The sequence below is a fragment of the Macaca thibetana genome, chromosome 1 (genome assembly GCF_024542745.1).
Source record: "Macaca thibetana thibetana isolate TM-01 chromosome 1, ASM2454274v1, whole genome shotgun sequence".
NCBI lineage: Eukaryota > Metazoa > Chordata > Mammalia > Primates > Cercopithecidae > Macaca > Macaca thibetana.
In genome coordinates, this window is record NC_065578.1 from 108,725,089 (window position 1) to 108,746,044 (window position 20,956).

Here is a 20,956-nt window from a genome sequence, read left to right on the forward strand (position 1 = left end):
AAGGCGGGCAGATCACCTGAGGTCAGGAGTTCGAGACCAGCCTGGCTAACATGGTGAAACCCCATCTCTACTAAAAATACAACAATTAGCTGGGTGTGGTGGCACACACCTGTAATCCCAGCTACTTGGGAGGCTGAGGCATGAGAATTGCTTGAACTTGGGAGACTGAGGTTGCAATGAGCTGAGATCAAGCCACTGCATTCTGGTCTGGGCAATAGAGCAAGACTCCATCTCCAAAACAAAAACAAAAACAAAAACAAAACAAAAGGTGTTATATTCAAACAAAGGAATATATCTATTCTAGCCTTAAAAAGCAATAAGTGAAATTCTAAAACATGCTGCAATATGGCTGAACTTTGACACAATATGCAAAGTGAAAGAAGCCAGACATACAACCAATAGTGTATGATTCTGCTTACATGAGCTACCTAGAATAGGCAAATTCATTGAGACATAAAATAGAATGTTGGTTACCAGAGCTGGACGACTGGGTGGGGACGAGGAGTGGTTGTGCACCTGGTGCAATTTCTATTTGGGATGATGAAAAAGCTCTGGAAATAGGGGTGATGGTTGTACAACATTGTGACTATGCTTAATGCTACTGAACTGTACCCTATACAATGTTAAAAACTGCAAATTTTGTTATACATATGTTGCCACAATAAAAAAAAAGGAAACAAAAAAATGTACATGGGTAGGCTTGTTGGCTTGGCAAGCAACACTACTAGAGGACAGGTTCCCCGAAGCCTCAAGTCCTACCACATGCAACTGAAGGCACGGTGCACCACCGGGATGCTGAGACTCACCTTCAGAGAGCACGCTTGTTATGTAGACGCCGCGGAGGGAGGTCACATTGGTAAAGTCTGTCTCTCCGCCTGTGGTAGTGTAGAGATGTCGGTCCAAAGACTTGGAATAGACAATGCCTCGATCATCTGAGGTAAAGATTGTGCCAAACCCAGTGTCTGAAATAGGCAAACAAACAAAAATACTAAGTCTTGGGTGGAACCAAAGAGAAAAACAATAGTCTAACCACACACATGATTGTCTGCCTGACCAAACACAGCAGCCAACTGTGTCTCTTCACGATGAAGACTCAGACCTGAGAATTAATCAAGGTTTGATACTCAAGATTTTTATGCCCATCTTTAATTCTAGTACCCAGCTTAGTGCCTGGAATATGGCAGATGCTGAGTTTGTTGAATAAATTAATCAGATGCTACAGAAAAACTCTTCCCAGATATATTTTGGTGGGAGAGGCCGTGTGTTTAGTTTACACTTTTTAAATCTTTACACTCTAGAACAATGCTTCTCAAACTATCTGTAGTGAAGGATCAATTTGTAAGATTTCCAATATGTCACAAACTGATGCTTTTGTAAAACATAATAAAAACTAATCAGTAGATATAAGCCCCTAATTTTCTTTTTTTGAGACAGAGTCTCACTCTGTTGCCCAGGCTGGAGTGCAGTGGCACAATCTCCGCTCACTGCAACCTCCGCCTCCCGGCTTCACGCCATTCTCCCGCCTCAGCCTCCTGAGTAGCTGGGACTATAGGAGCCCACCACCATTCCCGGCTAATTTCTGGTATTTTTTAAAGTAGAGATGGGGTTTCACCGTGTTAGCCAGAATGGTCTCGATCTCCTGACTCACAATCTCATGCCTCAGCCTCCCAAAGTGCTGGGATTGCAGGCGTGAGCCACCACACCCAGCCATAAGCCCCTAATTTTTTATCATTAGATCCAACAGACATAAAATTGCTTTGTCGAAAGGCTAGAAGAGTTTCCAAACTCTTGCTCTCAATTTCTGTACTTACCTGGTAACAGAGAGTTTGTAAATCAGTACCAGTCTGGCTGACCATTCTTTGAGCAGCTCTGCTCTAGAACACCTAAACATACACACAAGCTACCTTAGAGTACGAAAACAAGTGGCATTTTTAACAGGGGCTACAGATTATCTCTAGGACAGAATAATCAGTAAGGCACTAATAAATTTCTAGGGGTAAGAGGAAACTCGACATGTAAAAAGAAAAGCTGCTCAAAGCTTACATCTCTATGCTTTTAAGGGTAAGCCACTAAAAAGCTCTCACCTCCAGGTTCATCTACATGCATGAATACCATGTCATCATTTGCTGCCAGAATAGAATAAAACTGTTCCTGTCCCACAGAGGGTAGCTGGGCCATGCTCCACGTGTCCCCTTGATCTGTTGAAACGTGGATCCTTCTTGTTGTATCCTAGAACAGATGTCAGTATTTATCTTTCTAATTTTCAGCCAAGATGCCATGTGCAGGGACATGAACAAGAATGTTTTAAATAATTACTATTATCCATTTCTCCACTGGGTACAATTGCTATGAATGAAAGGTCACAGTACCAATTACCAAAGCAATTTCTAGCCTCTAGCAAAGTTCTAGGTAAAGGAACAATCCATTCTATTTTAAGTAAGGCTATCTTGGCTTTCTCTTTGAATTCTTCATTCTGATGAGGCCCTGTAAGACAGTATAGTCTTTGTCTCTGATAGTCCATCTCCTTCAGTAGAGCTAAGGATTTGATGGGAACATCTTTAGGTTGGCTTTATAGCCATTTGCATACACTCACTCAGATAATTCATTTTTTTCATTTTTTTTTTTTTTTGAGACGCAGTCTCGCTCTATCGCCCAGGCTGGAGTGCAGTGGCGCGATCTTGCGTCACTGCAAGCTCTGCTTCCTGGGTTCATGCCATTCTCCTGCCTCAGCCTCCCGAGTAGCTGGGACTACAGGTGCCTGCCACCACGCCCGGCTAATTTTTTGTATTTTTAGTAGAGACTGGGTTTCACCGTGTTAGCCAGGATGGTCTCGATCTCCTGATCTCGTGATCTGCCTGCCTCGGCCTTCCAAAGGCCTTCCAAAGTGTGGGGATTACAGGCGTGAGCCACAGCGCCCAGCCGGATAATTCTTAAAATGATGACTACTGCATAAAAGTTTGGTCCCTTTCATACAGTCCTTGCATAATTCAAAGAATTATATAATTAAGGGTCTAGAAAATAGAGATGAAACCCATATTTGGGAGATCACAAGGGAAGTCAAGATGTAACACGCCTTCTCTCTAAGGAAGTCTCTCAGAATAGCCAGGATGAAGGAACAGGCATGGGCTGGAAAGAGGCCAAGGAGAGTCAAAAATTACTATAAGGAAACTGATCAGGGAGTATTTGGCTGGCAAAAGGAGTCTGTTAAGAAAGCAATTAAAACTTAACTCTCTGATAAATAGCTTAAAATCGCTACTAGATACAGTTAGCCTGGGCATAAGAATTAATGTCAGTGTTTCCTTAGGTTAAATACTCTTTAAAGTTCAGTGATAAGTAGATTTAACTTATTCAACTTATACCAAGATGTCTCATTACGTTGAATCTTATTCTCATTGCTGTAGGTAGAAACCAGAGTTCAAAAGCACATCGCAAAATTTTAATTCTGTAGACAGAATTATACCATATATGCAGTACAGCATAGGAGGCTACCTCTGGAATTTGAGTCTGATTTCCAGCAGGATTCCACTATTGTTGACCCTAAGTAAGTTACTCAATTTCCTCACCTATAAAACCGAGATAATACTATTAGCTCACAGGGTTGTTGGGAGGATATTACAAAATGGCTCGGGAGAGTTATCTGTACTTATTGCCTACTTCTTCATCTCTAGTTCTCACTGAAGTCACTCCAATCAGCCTTTTAAATTCCAATGAAGTGCTTTTGTGAAAGTCACTAACAACCTCCACTTCGCCAACTCCAGTGGATTGTTCTCAGAATGCACCTAACGCAATGGTCCTGATTTCCCTTTCCCTCCCTTGCTCCTCCCTTTCAGTCTTCTCTGCTGGATTCTTCTCTTTCCAACTTTCTGTTGTGGGTGCTTCAGGGCTTGCTCAGTCCTCTCACCTCTTTGCTACCTACTTACTCCTCCAGAAGATATCATCTAGTCACATGGCTTCAAATATCATAGCAATTAGGGAGATTCATATACCCAGATGCTCACTTGACATCTGCATTCAGATATCTAATAGGTGTCTCATATGCAGAACTGAATGCTTTTTTTGTTTTTTTGAGACAGAGTCTCACTCTGTTGCCCAGGCTGGAGTGCAGTGGCATGATCCTGGCTCACTGCAACCTCTGCCTCCAGAGTTCAAGAGATTCTCATGCCTCAGCCTCCCGAGTACCTGGGATTACAGGCACGCGCCACCACACCTGGCTAGTTTTTTGTATTTTTCAGTAGAGACAGGGTTTCACCATGTTGGCCAGGCTGCTCTCAAACTCCTGACTTCAAGTGATCTGCCCGCCTTGGTCTCCTAAAGGGCTGGGATTACAGGCATGAGCCACCGTGCCTGGCCCAAAACTGAATTCTTGATTTTTCTCCCACAACCTACTCCTCCTGCAGTCTTTGCCATCCTAGAAAATGGCACCACCACTCAGGTGCTCAGGATAAAAACTCTTAAAGGTACCCTTAATTTTGCTAATTCTCTCACAACCCACATCAAATCCATCAGCAAGTCCTACTAGCAATATGTTTAAAAATATATCCACAGTCTCACCACCTGCCCTCTCACCCACTGCCAAGAGCCTGGCCAAGCTACCACCTCCCCAGCTTGGACTCCTGAGAGAGCTCCTGGCACTCCTGCTGCTTCCACGCATGCCCCTGTCAGGCTGTTCTGCTCACACCTATTCTTCAAAAGAGAAGACAAATCCCAGCATTCCCCTGCTCACAACCCTCTCATAGTTCCCAACACAGGAGGAGTAAGGCCCACATCCTAATTGTGACCTACGAAGGCTGCATAAGGTCTGGTCAGGCCCCCTCTGGCCCCACTTTGGACTGTTATTCTCTGTGCTTCCTCCATACTGCCCTTCTCCCCTTTGCTTGGATTGACTGGGCATGCTCCAGCCTGAGGGTCTCCACATTGGCTGTGCCTCATCCTACTCTCCTCCGAGATGGCCACATGGTCATGTCCTTGTTTTACTTAGGTCTCAGAGAGCCCATCCTAAACACCCTGTCTAAAAGAGCACTGACTCTTGACACTTTCTGTTTTCTTACTGTTTTAGATTTCTTCACGGCTTTAATTACCTGATACACACACACACACACACACACACACACACACAGACTCATATTCATTTATGAGACAGGGTCTTGTACTGTCACCCAGGCTGGAGTGCAGTGGCATGATCACAGCTCACAGCAGCCTCAACCTCCCCAGGCTCAGGAGATCCTCCCGCCTCAGCTTCCCAAGTAGCTGAGACTACAGGCACACTCCACCATTCCCGGCTAATTTTCCTATATTTTGTAGAGACAGGGTTTTGTCATGTTGCCCAGGCTGGTCTTGAACTCCTGGCCTCAAGGGATCCACCTGCCTCAGCCTCCCAAAGTCCTGAGATTACAGGCATGAGCCACCACCCCCAGCCTTCATATTTATTTTTTGAGTATTTATTTTCCCCCTTAAATATAAGTTCTGAGAGCAGGAAATTTATCTGTTTTGTTCACTGCCATATTCCTGGGACTTAGAATAGTACCTAGCATATAGTAGGCACTCAATAAATTAATGTTATCTAATTGTATCTTTATTTTTGGATAATGAGCAAGAGATTGCTTTCTACAGATGTCCATGTCTGAGTAATGCCCAAACCCTGGATCAAAATATCCTGGCCAGGCGCGGTGGCTCACGCCTATAATCCCAGCACTTTGGGAGGCCAAGGCAGGGGGAATCACCTGAGCTCAGGAGTTCAAGACCAGCCTGGCCAACATGGTGAAATCCCATCTCTACTAAAAATACAAAAATTATCCCGGTGTGGTGGCGCACACTTTTAGTCCCGCTTACTTGGGAGGTTGAGGCAGGTGAATTGCTTTAATCTGGGAGGTGGAGGTTGCAGTGAGCCGAGATCGCATCACTGCACTCCAGTCTGGGCAACAGAGCAAGACTCTGCTTCAAGAAGAAAAAAAAAAAAAAAAAAAAAAAAAATTCCCAGAAAAGATACCAGAATTCACGTGGTGACTGAAGGCCAAAGTGCAGAGTAGCCTATCAGATTCAATCAGCCTCTGCAAAAAGAATCACCCCTAACACTTACAGTGGCACTAAATATAGCAAAAAGACAAGAAACTCTGTCAGTGCCAAGTAATAAGGAGAATCTATAGGAGAGATATTTGCAGAAATATCAGACCCCAAAGGGAACAAGGCAATACCTACCTTATCAGCCATCACAGAGGCAAAAAGGAAACGTCCCCCAAGACCAAATGAGTAGATTTTCACGCCAATAGTTTTGAAGCTTTTTCCCAAGTCTAAAGTTCTCCATAATTCCAGAGCCCCAAGGTCAGCTTCTTAAACAAGACAAAATATTAATTAAAATTTCACTTACTGGTGAGCCTAGTTCAAAGCAGTTGTTTTCGAATCAGTCTTAATTTTATAGCTAAACCATTTTAAATACTATGCATGTTAATCAAGTGACAACATAAAATGTGATACAGCATTAGATTTAGGAAATTCATATTTGTGTTTTATTTTATACATTTCAGATTTTTGCTCGATGGAAAGGTAAGAGATTACTTAATTCCAATACAGTGTTTCATGAAAACATCAAAGCCACAGCATGCTGCTTTACTTTCTTCATGGCACAGTTTAGAATTATCTTATCCCATTTTAAATTGTCGAGTTTTCTTTTCTTTTAAGAGCTGGGGGTCTTGCCACATTGCCCAAGCTGTCCTTGAACTTCTGGGCTCAAGCCAGCCTGCTGTCTCAGCCTCCCAAGTAGCTGGGACTACAGGCATGCAACCATCATGCCCAGCTTGAGTTTTGGTTTTCTTGTTTATCATCCAACACCCCTACTTGAATTTACATTCCATGAGGGCAGGCCTTGGGTGTTTTGTTCTCTCCATCCTTAGAATAGTGTTTAGCATATGAGCAGGTGCTCAAATATCTGTTGAAATATGAGTAAATGATAGATTTTGCTTTCTGTTTTGAAACTGTGTCATCATTTGGGAAGCCAGTTGCTTCTACAAGCAAACACAAACACAACCCATGCTTTCCTGTAGAAATAACTATGCATTTCAATTTGCTGTTGTCTGTAGCATAATATTTGCTTTACATAAATACATGGCTAAGATTAAATATTGCCTCTATGTATAGCCTATATTTTTACTTGATCTGGATAGTGTAGTAATTTGGTTTTATTTTTAAGATTTTAATAATCACTAACTGCTTTCTTTAGCTATTACAATTTCAGGAGAATAGAAGGATCTTTTATGTTTCTACCTTGCACAATCCAGAAAATTCTACCACGAATGGACAACAGGACACTATTTTCTGGGACTAAAATATACTTACTGCAGGAGCCATTTGCATAGGTGGTAAAGAAGATGGTGTTGTCTGATCCCCTACAATGAGGCAAAAACGGGGAAAAGAAATGGTTTAAGACTGCTGAAGGACTGTGTTGACCTTACTCACAAACTTCCTAGCAGGTCTAACAAGCTTCATTCACAGGTACCAACAAGCACCGCTTCTCAGGTGCTGAGCCCTAGTCCTTCACAGCTCTGCCCGTCAAGCTCCCCACTGCCCAGCCCACGTGTTCTCTATAGTCTACCACTTCTTTAAGTGAACTCTTTCAGGCAGTCATGCTTGTCTATTCACCCTCTCCACATTTGCCTCTGACATTTTTGATCGTCACAACTGGGCGGTGGGTTGGGGAGTTGTTACTGGCATCTAGCGGGTAGAGGCCAGGGATGCTGTTACTTATTTATGATGCACAGGATGGTCCTACATGATAAGGAATTCTTTGATCCAAAATGTCATTAGTGCTGAGGTTGAGAAACTCTGTTTTAGAGCAGCTGGCATGCATTTGCCTACTGTTTCTTATTTTACTTGCATAGTATGTGCCTTACCTTTCCTACTATATAAATTAGCTTCTTCAGGGCAGGTACTATGCTTTGCTGTTTCCCTTCAGAATCAAGTTCAATGCTTTGTATGAGCTAAATAATTTAGTTCTTCCATCTCAAATAGACAACTAGGTCAGTGGTTGAATTATTTAAAATGTAACCTGGAAAGGGAGTTTGCAGGGAACTAGATTCAGACCCTCCCGGCACTTACTGGATTACAACCAAAAAAAGGTGTTGGTTTTGAGAATGTTCTTTCAGAACTTTAGGTTGTAAATTCCTAGAAACTAGAGATCTAAAAAGGTGAGTAAACAGCAGCAGCCTGGTTATTCATATTTAGACACTAAACAAAAAAAAGTTACAAAAGTAAAAATCTTGCATAGGATACACAACAAAATACTCTTTTAAAATAACTTTTTAGTTTTAAAGATAAGGTTGTGCTTGTTTATTTAAGTGATGGAGTCTTGCTCTGTCACCTAGTTTGGAGTGCAGCGGGGCAATCACAGCTCACTGCAGCCTCGAACTCCTCGGCTCAAGTGATCCTCCCACCTCACTCTTTTGAGTAACGAGAACTACAGGAGTGCACCACCATGCTTGGCTTTTTTTTTTTCTTTTTATTAATTTTTTGTAGAGATGGGGTCTCACTATGTTGCCCAGGCGGGTCTTGAATTCCTGGTCTCAAGCGATCCTTCCATCTCAGCCTCCTAAAGTGCTTGGATTATGGGTATGAGCTACTGCATGTGGCTAAATATGAGTTTTAATGATTAAAATTTAACAAAAATTAGCCAGGTGTATGCCTGTAGTTCCAGCTGCTGGGAAGGCTGAAGTGCGAGGATCACTTGAGCCCAGGAGGCAGAGGCTGCAGGAAGCAGAGATCGTGCCACTACATCCCAGCCTGGGTGACAGAGCCAGGCCTTATCTAAAAAAAAAAAAAAAAATTACTGAAGTCTTACTTACACATGACCTACATGTTTTAGTTCCATCAGGAGTGAAACAATTTAACTTAGTTATCTTAAAAATTACTTCCGCCTGGTGCAGTGGCTCACGCCCTGTAATCCCAGCACTTTGGGAGGCTGAGGTGAGCAGATCATGAGGTCAGGAGTTTGAGACCAGCTTGGCCAACATGGTGAAACCCCATCTCTACTACAGGGTGTGGTGGCGCACGCCAGTAATCCCAGCTACTCAGGAGGCTGAGGCAGGAGAATCACTTGAACCTGGGAGGTGGAGACTGCAGTGAGCCGAGACTGCACCACTGCACCCCAACCTGGGCAACAGAGTAAGACACTGTCTCAAAAAAAAAAATTACTTCCTTCCTGATAAAACTGTATAAGGTACAAATACAATTCATTAGAATACATAAAATGAAAGCAAATGTGGCATGTGTACCAGAGTGGTGCTATAAAAACCTCATTAAAAAAACATTTCTGGGGCTAGGCATGGTGGCCTATAGCTATAATCCCAGTACTTTGGGAGGTTCTGAGGAGGAAGGATTGCTTGAACACAGAAGTTTGAGACCAGCCTGGGCAACACAGTGAGACCCCCCCACATCTCCACAAAATAAAAATACAAAAATTAGCTAGGCATGGTGGCACATGCCTGTAGTCCCAACTACTTGGGAGCCTGAGGGAGAAGGATCACTTAAGTCCAGGAGGTGAAGGCTGTGATAAGCCATGACTGTGCCACTGTACTCTAGCCTGGACAGAAGAGCAATACCCTATATCTCAAGAACAAGGAACATTTCTAGAAAAGGCCTACTTTATTTAAGCAACATATTTAATACTTTAATTAATCTTGGTAGACGCATTTCAAATCTGTATTCTACACTTTCCTGATTCCTCCAGTACAGGAAACTCTTGGTATTGTGGGTCCTGATCATGAACATCAATTGTATCAAACTATAACACAGTGTTCCCATTAGAAGTTACCAACGCAGGTGTACTTTCTTGATCTAGCACTAAAGAATTTCATACTGTTTATTCTCTAAGTTTTTGTCTGTTCTTTTAGAGTAATTTCACCTCCTTCCAGCTCTCAGGCTGTAATTCTAATGCTGTTACGTGCTTATTGTAGCAGTTACATATCCCACCTCTGGAACCAATCTGCTATAAACTGGGATTCACAAATTAGCTGAAATTAGTCAAAGGGAAAGGAGAAAGAGGCTCTAAACAACATTTTGAGCCTAATCAGATTTTGGAGGCATGAAGCCTCTTAATTCAATTCTTGCTTAGCCATCCCCACATTCTCCAAATAAGCCTCCTTTTACAAAAGGAAAAAAACTAAAGCCCAGAAAGGTTGAGCCCCTGACTAGCAGCAGAGTGAGGATAGAACAAAGGTGACGCGACTTCCAAGTAAGAGCTCCCTCCACTCCATCCTCTTTAAGCAGGCACCCGGAGGGGCAGGGAATCTCTCCGAGAACAGTGAATGAGTTTTGGTGCGCAATGTGACTTCAGGAGTCTGGAAGCTCTTTCAGCTTTCTTCCTGATTCCTTGCCATGTTCTACATAACTGAAATGGAACTCCAGACAAGAGAGTGTAAATCTGGGCATGGAGAAGTATTTAAATCCCTAAATTAAAGCTATATTTTATTGTATTTTAATTGATGTCACCATTCATAGAGAATAAACCCTGGGCAGGCAGCAGCAACTCAGTCACATGCCTTGTTTTATACTTTATGTTCTAACATTTAAGTGAGACTAAGTCTTCTTTCCCAGCAGAATGAGAAGCTCCTCCAGGTCAAGGCCTGTGTCATAGCCCTCTCTGATATTCCTTATGGCACCCTGAAGAGCACTTGGCACAGAGTAAGTGCTCAATATTCATTCATGTGATTTTTGGCAGCACTATCAGGAAAAGGGTTTAGGGCTCTGCACAGATGGAGTCTTCTGTTACTTACCATTTGGCCAAACATACTGCTTTGTGGATTTCTTCCCATTTTCCCCCAAAATTCTTGGACACCCACAGGCCATTCTGAAAGATTATAAATGACTTATCAAAATTCTAGCTTTATCTTGTGCAGTTGCTTGTATGACCTTTAATATTTCATATCCAATCATTCAGGACAGTAAAAACACACACTGAAGCTCCATCAGAGCTGCCCGAGCTCCACAGACGCACACATGGTCTATCTGGGCCCTTTTGGGGTCTTGAAAGTTCGGAATAACAAATGTGTATGAAGTGCCTACTATGTGCCACGCACTGTACCAGATGTTGCACTGGGGATACAAAGATGAATAAGACACACTCCCTGCTGAGAGAAGGGGCTCACAGTTTAACAAGGGGCATAGATAAGAGGAAAGTTCAACACTATGCAGAGTTATAAAATATGGTCTAGTATAGAAGTGGGGAGAGGAGGAACATCGCATCAGAGATAGTTTCCTGAAGAAGACAGCTGCACTGAGTTTTTTTTTTTTTTTTTTTTTTGAGACGGAGTCTTGCTCTGTTGCCCAGGCTGGAGTGCAGTGGCCGGATCTCAGCTCACTGCAAGCTCCGCCTCCTGGGTTTAGGCCATTCTCCTGCCTCAGCCTCCCAAGTAGCTGGGACTACAGGCGCCCGCCACCTCGCCCGGCTAGTTTTTTGTATTTTTTAGTAGAGATGGGGTTTCATCGTGTTAGCCAGGATGGTCTCGATCTTCTGACCTCGTGATCTGCCTGTCTCGGCCTCCCAAAGTGCTGGGATTACAGGCTTGAGCCACCGCGCCCGGCCTGCACTGAGTTTTAAATGATGAGCAGTGGGACCAAAAGAAGGCAAACAGGGAGATGAGGTGTTGCTGCACAAAGAGAGACTAGTATTAGCAAGACAAGGAGGTCATAAACCCTGCAGCGTGTACAGGGAGCTAAAAGCCATCAGACATTACTGGAGTGCAAATTCCAAGGTAAGCAAATGAGGAACTAACGCTAGGCAGAAAGGTGAGGCCAGCTCACAGAGAGCCTTCCTTCTGTGCCATGGTAAGGACTCCAGGGCTTATTGCATATGAGGTGCTCCCAGGAGGAATGTGTGCTAAGCAGGAGGATGACACAGTCCATTTCACTTTTTTAGGTGGAGTACTTGGATGAGAATGGGAAAGATGGATTTCAGAGGGTCCAGACTAGAGGCAGGAAAAGCAGTGAATGACTGCCACATTAGTTCGGTAAGAGCTAATGAGGTCTTGAACACTGGCCATGAGGAACAGGCTCTGCAAGAATTTAGAAGCTAGCATAGTAGAACTGGATGACTTTTCCTCCAGGGCAGGATGAGAGGTAGGAGTATGGGGGAAGTGTGTGTGTGTGTGCGTGCACGTGTAAGTTGGTCACTCTGGTTTTCTGTTTGGGGTATCGGATGCAATGTGATATCATTAACTAGTATAAGGATTAAGGGAAGAAGATCAGGTCTGAGAGAAGAGTAGGGAGGAAGCTCAGTTTTAAATTGATTTAAGGTGCTTGTGGAACATCCAGCTAGAGATATTCAGGGGGCAGCAAGACAGGAATATGATGCATTAGGGGAAAACCAGGGCTAGAGATAAGTATTTGAAAATCTTATACATTATAGGTGGTGGTAGTTAAATGGTAAGAGTGGAAGAGACTGCTCAGTGAAATGAGGAGTAGGCATTTAAGGGTAGGCTGAAAGGAGGTTAAGGAAGATACTAAGAAGGAATAGCTAGAAAGCTAGAAGAACTAAAAGGAATAATGTCACAGAAGCCAAATAATTAGAGTTCTCAAAAGGAGGAATTGGCCAATAGTTTGAAATGTAGCAGAGACTTAACAAAACCCTGACTGACAACATAACACTGGTAATGTGAGCTTACTGAGCTCGGCCTCAGCGGAGATGGGACAGAGATGTCCTAGTCTAGCTGAAATAAATGTAACTTATTTAGGCAGAATTTATGTTCAGTACTCCTGTACTCTCACCCACCATTCTCCTTTAACTTTTTCTCCCCTGGTAATATATTCACATCCCAGCATTTCTAATTTATCTAATTCTACTTATAAAGACAAGGCAGAATTTGATACCACTTATTTGCACTTTAGTACAAATTGGTCCCTCTTCTCCAGCCCAATTATATGTACTTCAGACTTACCCTTAAATGGAAGACATTTCAGGTACCGAAGCAGATTGTATCTGTCTCTTTCTGAGGATAGTGCTGTTTTAATAACCCTGAGACACTTGGTAAAGGAGACGCAGTAGTCAAAGGGGAGCTCTATGGGCCTGTTCACTCCTAGGGAGGGCTCCTTGCTCCCTTGTAGTGCTTTCAGCTTAAGCTGCTGGAGGCCAATTTCTAGGAATTGTTCTAAGATCTGAAGCTTACTCCCCAGCAAGCTAGTTTCCTTCCCCCAGCCTCCACTGCTAAGCATAACTCTGAGGCCAGACACAGTGGCTCACGCCTGTAATCCCAGCACTTTGGGAGGCCGAGGCAGGCGGATCACCTGAGGTCAGGAGTTCGAGACCAGCCTGGCCAACATGGTGAAACCTTGTCTCTACTAAAAATACAAAAAAATTAGCTGGGTGTGGTGGCACATGCCTGTAATCTCAGCTACTCTGGAGGCTGAGGCAGGAGAATCGCTTGTACGCGGGAGGTGGACGCTGCAGTGAGACCAGATCGCGCCATTGCACTCCAGCCTGGGCAAGAAGAGCAAAACTGTCTCAAAAAGAAGCATAACTCTGGCCCTCCTGGAACCCCCTAGCCTGACCTCTGCTCAAAAATCTCCCCACAGAAAGCCCAGAATCCAGATCTCTCTTCTAGTGCCCTTCATCCTCCTATGTCACCCTTTGCTCAGCCTGACTAGTTCACAGTTATGATCTTGTTTCTGACCCCAAAACAGTTAGTACAGCAATGACTCTCAAACTTTGGTGCTCAGGCTCAGCTGGGGAGCCTGTTAAAAATATTGGCCACCCTACAACAGAAGTCATTGACTTATTATCTCTGGGTTTGGGCAAAGGGATGTGCCTCTTGAACTAGTTCCTCAGGTGTTTCTATCTGATGAGAGAAGGCCATAAAAATGTAAAGTATAATTCTGATTATTACAGTCTAGCAACTCAGCCACTTTGGGCCCTTAACCACAGTAAAGGGAGACTGGTCCTCCAAGAAAGGAGAAGCTGAATGTGTTCCTCAGAGAACTTTCAGAAGAGAAGTGGGAAGGTTAGGAAAACACACTGGTTTCTGGAGAAAGTATAGGAATGTGGTAGGGAGCGCAGGGATTTAAGACTTTGGATATTTATACATGAGTGCCAACGACAGAAACCAGTATGTTTTATAAACTGATGACCTAACAAAAAAGAAAAAAAATTAGAAAGATGTTGTCTGATCACAGAAAAGGAACAATGACAACATCAGGAGTTTGACAATTTATGCTTGTCCCTTGTAGCACAAGAATGGTTAAATTAAACTGTTTTCTAGTTCATTACTGCAATACCATACATTTAGTCACTTAAAAAAATTACAATGACAACTAGGCATCATACTTACCTGGAATAGACAGCACATGGAAATTGTGTCCTTTACCAAATAGGAAAAATCGTTAAAAAAAATACAAACTTCATGCCATAAGGAGATTCTAGAAAGAAGTCCAATATTAAAAGCATTTCCTAAAGGATCCTTCTAAGACAGTACATTTGAGACTCTAAAATGCAAAAGACAAACCACGTTCCTCAACTGGACTTACTTCAGTGCTGAGAGCTAAAAGATAGTCAGAATTCTGAGGGCTATACATCATCTGAGTGAGGGGATGAAAAGGGAGATCTGTTTGCACAAAGTTCTTCGCAAAATCTGATGATCTGAAGATTCTTCCTCCACGACTTCCTCCAGACACCTCTGCTGTTAATACCACCTGACAGGAAGAGGAAAGATCTGATTCAGGGTATGATACTATCTATGCAAGCACACAAGTTCGTACACCATTTTCACCAGACATTAGTTAAGAAATCTTAGTTCTAGAAGTAAGAAGAGTTACAAAAACCGATTAGTTGCTCCACTCTACTCCTTGGGTCTTATTCTTATCAAAAAATAACACCCTGAACTGAGCTGGGACATCGTATCTGTGGGTTTAAGCCTTGATTAGGCTGAATAACTGAGATTAGTTTTCCAAAAGACTAAAATGTTGTCATAGGGTATATACATTGGAACGTTAAGCAACTGCTGCGTAATTATTAAGGGCTTTGGTGCACCTTGGGCAGGGAACAAAAAAATAAATCTGTGTGCTCAGAGTTCCATTCTTTTTTTTTTTTTTGAGATGGAGTCTCGCTCTGTCGCCCAGGCTGGAGTGCAGTGGCGCAATCTCCGCACACTGCAAGCTCCGCCGCCTCCCGGGTTCACGCTATTCTCCTGCCTCAGCTTCCCTAGAAGCTGGGACTACAGGCGCCTGCCACCACACCCGGCTAATTCTTTTGTATTTTCAGTAGAGACGGGGTTTCACTGTGTTTGCCAGGATGGTCTCGATCTCCTGACCTCGTGATCCGCCCGCCTCGGCCTTCCAAAGTGCTGGGATTACAGGCGTGAGCCACAGCGCCTGGCAAGAGTTCCATTCTTATACGACTGATATTAAATTGTGTTTAAGGCAGGCACAGTGGCTCAAGCCTGTAATCCCAGCACTTCAGGGGGCCGAGGTGGGCGGATCGCCTGAGTCCAGGAGTTCAAGATCAGCCTGGGCAACATAGCAAAACCCTGTCTCTACAAAAAAAAAAAAAAAAAAAAAAAAAAAAAAAAAATTACCCGGGAGTGGTGACAAGAGCCTGTAGTCTCAGCTACTCAAGTGACTGAGGTGGGAGGATCCCTTGAGCCTAGAAGGTCAAGACTGCAGTGAGCTGTGATGGTACCACTGCACTCCAGCCTGAGGGACAGAGTGAGACCTTGTCTTAAAAAAAAAAAAAGTGTTTAATTTTAAAATACAAATATAGCAATACTAAACTAAAATACATTATTGTGAATCACTGGACCATGCCAATACTAATATCTGACAGCTCTGCATGTGGTATCAAGCACAAGCTTTATGTATACAAGAATGAGTCTCACCTTTCCAGAGTTCTCAGGACCAATAGCCATGCCAAATTCTGTCCGAATAAAGGTGTTATTGATGAGATTTGTAATATCCTTAAAGTTCTTCCCATAATCCTCACTGAGAGGAAGAAAAAAAGGGCAAATTTAGGGTACAGTGGTCATGGATATTACGAGTTCCTACTCAACTTTCATTCTCCCTTCCCACCAACCATACTGAGAGACTCGGCTCACCCTCAACAGTCACATTCCTAGCTCCAGAGGTGCCCTGGTGAGTCCAAAGAACATTCCACCCCGCCTCACCAGTGATGGGGGTTCAGGAATTGGGGAGTGACTCAGGATGAGCCAATGGGAGACAAAAGCGGGGGGAAATTTGGGGTCTTCTAGGAAGCACACTGCCTCCCACTTACGACAGCCACCTGATAAAATGGTCTATATTCCTTCAGACCAGCAGTTCTCAATCAGGGTGTTTTTGTCGCCCAAGAAACTTTTGGTAACGTCTGCAGACTTTGTTTCTTTCTTTGAGACAAGATCACACTCTGTTACCCAGGCTGGAGTTCAGTGGTGCAATCTCAGCTCAGTGGTGCAATTCCCAGGCTCAAGCGATTCTCCAGCCTCAGCCTCCCGAGTAGCTGGAATTACAGGTCTGTGTCACCACGCCTGGTTAATTTTTGTATTTTAAGTAGAGACGGGGTTTCACCACATTGCCCAGGCTGGTCTCGAACTCCCGAGCTCAAAGCGATCTGCCCGCCTTGGCCTCCCAAAGTGCTGGGATTATAGACATGAGCCCCCGCACCCGGTCCTGGAGACATTTTTGATTATCACAACGCAGGGCTGAGGCGCTACTGGCATTAAGTGGGTAGTGGCCAGCGATGTTGCCAAACATCCTACAAGGCACAGGACAGTCCCACAATAATAAAGAATTACTTGGCCCCAAAGGTCAAGAGTAGTAAGGTTGAGAAACCCCAATGATGCAGTATACGAACACACAGTAAAAAGACTGCTATCGTTATTCTGTCCCAATGGGAGCACAGAGAAGGTAATTTCAGAATTCCTGAGAAGTAGAGCCTATGACACTGAATTGAATTGACCCTGAAGCCTGACATTCCTCTGTACTTAGTTGCAGAATCAACTATTCCCTTATTATTCAAGTTAGTTTAAGGTAAGATCTATGCAAAGTACAGCCAAAGGCTTCTAACTAATCTATTAATCCACAGCACTTATGATAAAGCTGTAAGTGAAGCTGTACCAAGTTCTTGAAGTTTTCCCCCCTAGAAGTTACCATCCTTAGGCACAAGTCTCTAAGGCACTCAGTACATGAAATACACCTAGGAAAAACAAACAAACTTAATCTCAACTTTCAGGGTTTCAAAACTTTTTCCAAAAGTTCATTCCAACAATATCTTTGAGAAGTATCTGAATCCGTGTTTAGATTCTGGGAAATAAAAGCAAAAATTCCATAGCTGTCTAACACTGACAGGTTTAATACTATGTATAGCTCTCTTACACAATACACAATGCTAAATCTTAATGTTCATTAAAGTATCCCATCAATGAAGACAGCTGTGCACTGCAAATTTTCACACACAGATAAATGTAATCTGCAGCGGTCTTCAATGATAGACTATAGCTACATGTTGCATGAAGATGCTTTGGTCACCAACGGACTATTTATACGATGGTGAGTCCAGAAGATTATGATACCATATTGTTACCATGCCTTTTCTGTTTAGATATACAAATACTTAGCACTGTGTTATAGCTGCCTACAGTATTCAGTACGGTAACATGCTCTACGGGTTTGTTGCCTAGGAACCACAGGTTATACCACATAGCTGCGGTGTGTAGTAGGCTATACTGTCTAGGTATGAGTTAAGTACACTCTGCGATGTTTGCACAATAATGAAATCACCTAATGATGCACTTCACAGAATGTATCCCCATCAATAAGTGAAGCCTGAATATACATGATGTAAATGATGTTATAGGTTTTGGTAGCGGCCTCAACAAATAAAGAATTGCAAAACCATGAGTGATGTAAGGGGCTGAAGTGAACATCTTGTCTAACTCCCTCATTTCACAGATGAGGAGTTGCAAGGGAAGGCAATTTATCAAAAGTCAACTAGTTAATTAAGGGCAAAATTGAAACTATAGTCCAATTCTCTGAACCTTTAGCCCTAAACTAGAGATAACTTTTAATTATCTGTGAGGATTTTTTCCCTTACAAACTGGGACCTTCCTCTATCTTGCTGGGGGCTTATGACCCGGCAGAAGAGATCAGCTAAGAGAAAGTTGGAGACAGAAGGGAAGTATCCATGTGGGTATGTAGAGGTCCCTGATAATATGCTTAAACAACTATATATGTCTAGGTTGTCTGAATGACTTTATCCTTCCTTAAGTACATACACACACGTAGAAAATTCCTAGATAAATGAAATAGCATTGGGCACCACCCAACAAAGTCCTATATTACCCTTCCTTTGGCTTTGGAGTAGATCAGCTCTTACCTTCCTGACAGCTGGCCAAGAGATGTGCATAAACAATTCCCAGCTCTACAGTGCATATATCATCAACAGCCCTGTAAACCTTCCAAAGGGGTTGAAGCAGCCTGATTAAGACTAGTTTACAAATCGGTCCTCCTTCATGACATCCCCAGAGAATCTCCACAAACCTGTTGTTGGCAAGGCTGCTTGCTTTTTAAGAACTTGGCACAACAAACACATCCCTGCCCTTCAAAAAAAGAAACCAGCATGAGCAAAACAAAAGATCACCTGCTACAGCACTCTAGTGCTTTAGTCAGTTAAATAAATGGAGAAAATGAACTAGCATCAACCTGCTAGGACTTAAGTAGAGTACTAGCAAGGCCACTTTGGGCCCAGGGGTATATTTTATTAACACAATACTTTATTTAAATGTAGCTTTATTTTCTATTAGCATACATATCACGAAGATATGTATGGTCTCAAACTCCTGGCCTCAAGCAATCCTCCCACCTTGGCCTCCCAAAGTGCTAGGATTACAGGCTGATCCTAGCACTTTATTTTCTTTCTTTTTTTTTTTTTGAGACAGAGTCTCGCTCTGCCGCCCAGGCTGGAGTGCAGTGGCGTGATCTTGGCTCACTGCAAGCTCCGCCTCCCGGGTTCACGCCATTCTCCTGCCTCAGCCTCCCGAGTAGCTGGGACTACAGGCGCCCGCCACCTTGCCCGGCTAGTTTTTTTGTATTTTTTAGTAGAGACGGGGTTTCACTGTGTCAGCCAGGATGGTCTCGATCTCCTGACCTCGTGATCCGCCCGTCTCGGCCTCCCAAAGTGCTGGGATTACAGGCTTGAGCCACCGCGCCCGGCCGCACTTTATTTTCTATCAGCATACATCATGAAGAGGAAATCAATGAAGCAACTTTGATAAATAAATCTAATTTTCAAATTCCATATGATAATTAATGCAGTTAGGCACAGCTGTCATATGATAGGTAAACAATTAAAACCCTGTGAAACCAACTGCTTTAGAAACAAGTCTTTTTGGCTGGGCGCGGTGGCTCACGCCTGTAATCCCAGCACTTTGGGAGGCCGAGGCGGGTGGATCACGAGGTCAGGAGTTCAACACCAGCCTGGCCAAGATGGTGAAACTCCGTCTCTACTAAAAATACAAAAATTAGCCAGGCGTGGTGGCACGTGCCTGCAATCCCTGCTACTCAGGAGGCTGAGGCAGAGAATTGCTTGACTCCGGGAGGCGGAGGTTGCAGTGAGCCAAGATCATGCCATTGCACTCCAGCCTGGGCGACAGAGCGAGACTCCATCTCAAAAATAAATAAATAAATAAATAAATAAAAAGAAACAAGTCTTTTTAATAACAATTCTATGCATCAACACTAATGTCCACTTTCTGGTTACTAAAAATAAATGATCATGGCCGGGCGCAGTGGCTCACACCTGTAATCCCAGCACTTTGGGAGGCCGAGGCGGGTGGATCACCTGAGGTCAGGAGATCAAGACCATCCTGGCTACACAGGTAAAACCCGGTCTCTACTAAAAATATAAAAAAGTAGCCAGGCGCGGTGGCGGGCACCTGTAGTCCCAGCTACCTTGGGAGGCTGAAGCAGGAGAATGGCCTGAACTCGGGAGGCGGAGCTTGCAGTGAGCAGAGACTGCACCACTGCACTCAAGCCTGGGCGACAGAGCGAGACTCCATCTCAAAAAAAAAAAAATAAATAAATGATCATTTTTGCATATATCCATGGTGTAAACACGAACGTTTATAACTCAAGACAATAATGCTAAAATACAAATATAGTTGGAATACAGCTTATTTTAGTTTGGGCTGCTATCAGAGAATACTATAAACTGGGTGGCTTATAAACAGCAGGAATTCATTTCTCACAGTTCTGGAGGCTAAGAAGTCCAAGATGAAGGTGCCAGCAGATGTGCTGTCTGGTGAGGGTCTGCTTCCTGCTTCACAGATTGCCCTCTTGTCACTGTAACCGTACATGACAGAAAGGACAAGGGAGCTCTCGGGGGTCTCTCTTAAAAGGGGACTAAACCCAGTGGTGAAGGTTCTGCCCTTATGACCTAATCACTTACCACAGGTCCCACCTCCTAATACCATCGCACTTGGGGTTAAAATTTCAACATATGAGTTCAGAGGGAACACAAACATTCAGTATACAGCATCCTGACACCCCCACCCCGCCCCTCCACTCCATTCCTCCAAACTCATGGCCTTCTCACATGCAAAATACATTCGTTACATCCCAACAACCTCAAAAGTCTTTTTATTTTATTTTATTTTTTTGAGACAGAGTTTCACTCTTGTTACCCGGGCTGGAGTGCAAAGGCAGGATCTCAGCTCACTGCAACCTCCGCCTCCCAGGTTCAAGCGGTTCTCCTGCCTCAGCCTCCCGAGTAGCTGGTATTAAAGGCATGGGCCACCACACCTAGCTAATTCTTGTATTTTCAGTAGAGACAGGGTTTCTCCATGTTGGCCAGGCTGGTCTCAAACTCCTGACCTCAGATGATCCGCCCTCCTCGGCCTCCCAAAGTGCTGGGATTATAGGCGTGAGTTACTGCATCCAGCCTAAAAGTCTTAACTTGTTCCAGCATCAATTCTAAAGTCTAAAATCGAAAGTGTCA

At 43.5% G+C, this 20,956-nt stretch overlaps 1 protein-coding gene across 5 annotated transcripts in view; it reads right to left on the minus strand.

Moving 5' to 3' along the window:
- The window catches only part of SORT1 (sortilin 1), an 86,279-nt gene that overhangs the window by 25,837 nt on the left and 39,486 nt on the right, over positions 1 to 20,956 (minus strand). For 4 of the 5 annotated variants that reach the window (XM_050745691.1, XM_050745715.1, XM_050745720.1 and 1 more), the window contains 7 exons: positions 15,849 to 15,951; positions 14,503 to 14,667; positions 10,761 to 10,834; positions 7,330 to 7,379; positions 6,196 to 6,326; positions 2,085 to 2,229; positions 807 to 962 (listed from right to left, as the gene is read on the minus strand). In XM_050745691.1, coding sequence (XP_050601648.1) covers positions 807 to 962; positions 2,085 to 2,229; positions 6,196 to 6,326; positions 7,330 to 7,379; positions 10,761 to 10,834; positions 14,503 to 14,667; positions 15,849 to 15,951 — 824 coding nt within the window. The remainder of the gene's footprint in view (positions 1 to 806; positions 963 to 2,084; positions 2,230 to 6,195; positions 6,327 to 7,329; positions 7,380 to 10,760; positions 10,835 to 14,502; positions 14,668 to 15,848; positions 15,952 to 20,956) is intronic. The other variant, XM_050745701.1, reaches the window with a different exon arrangement.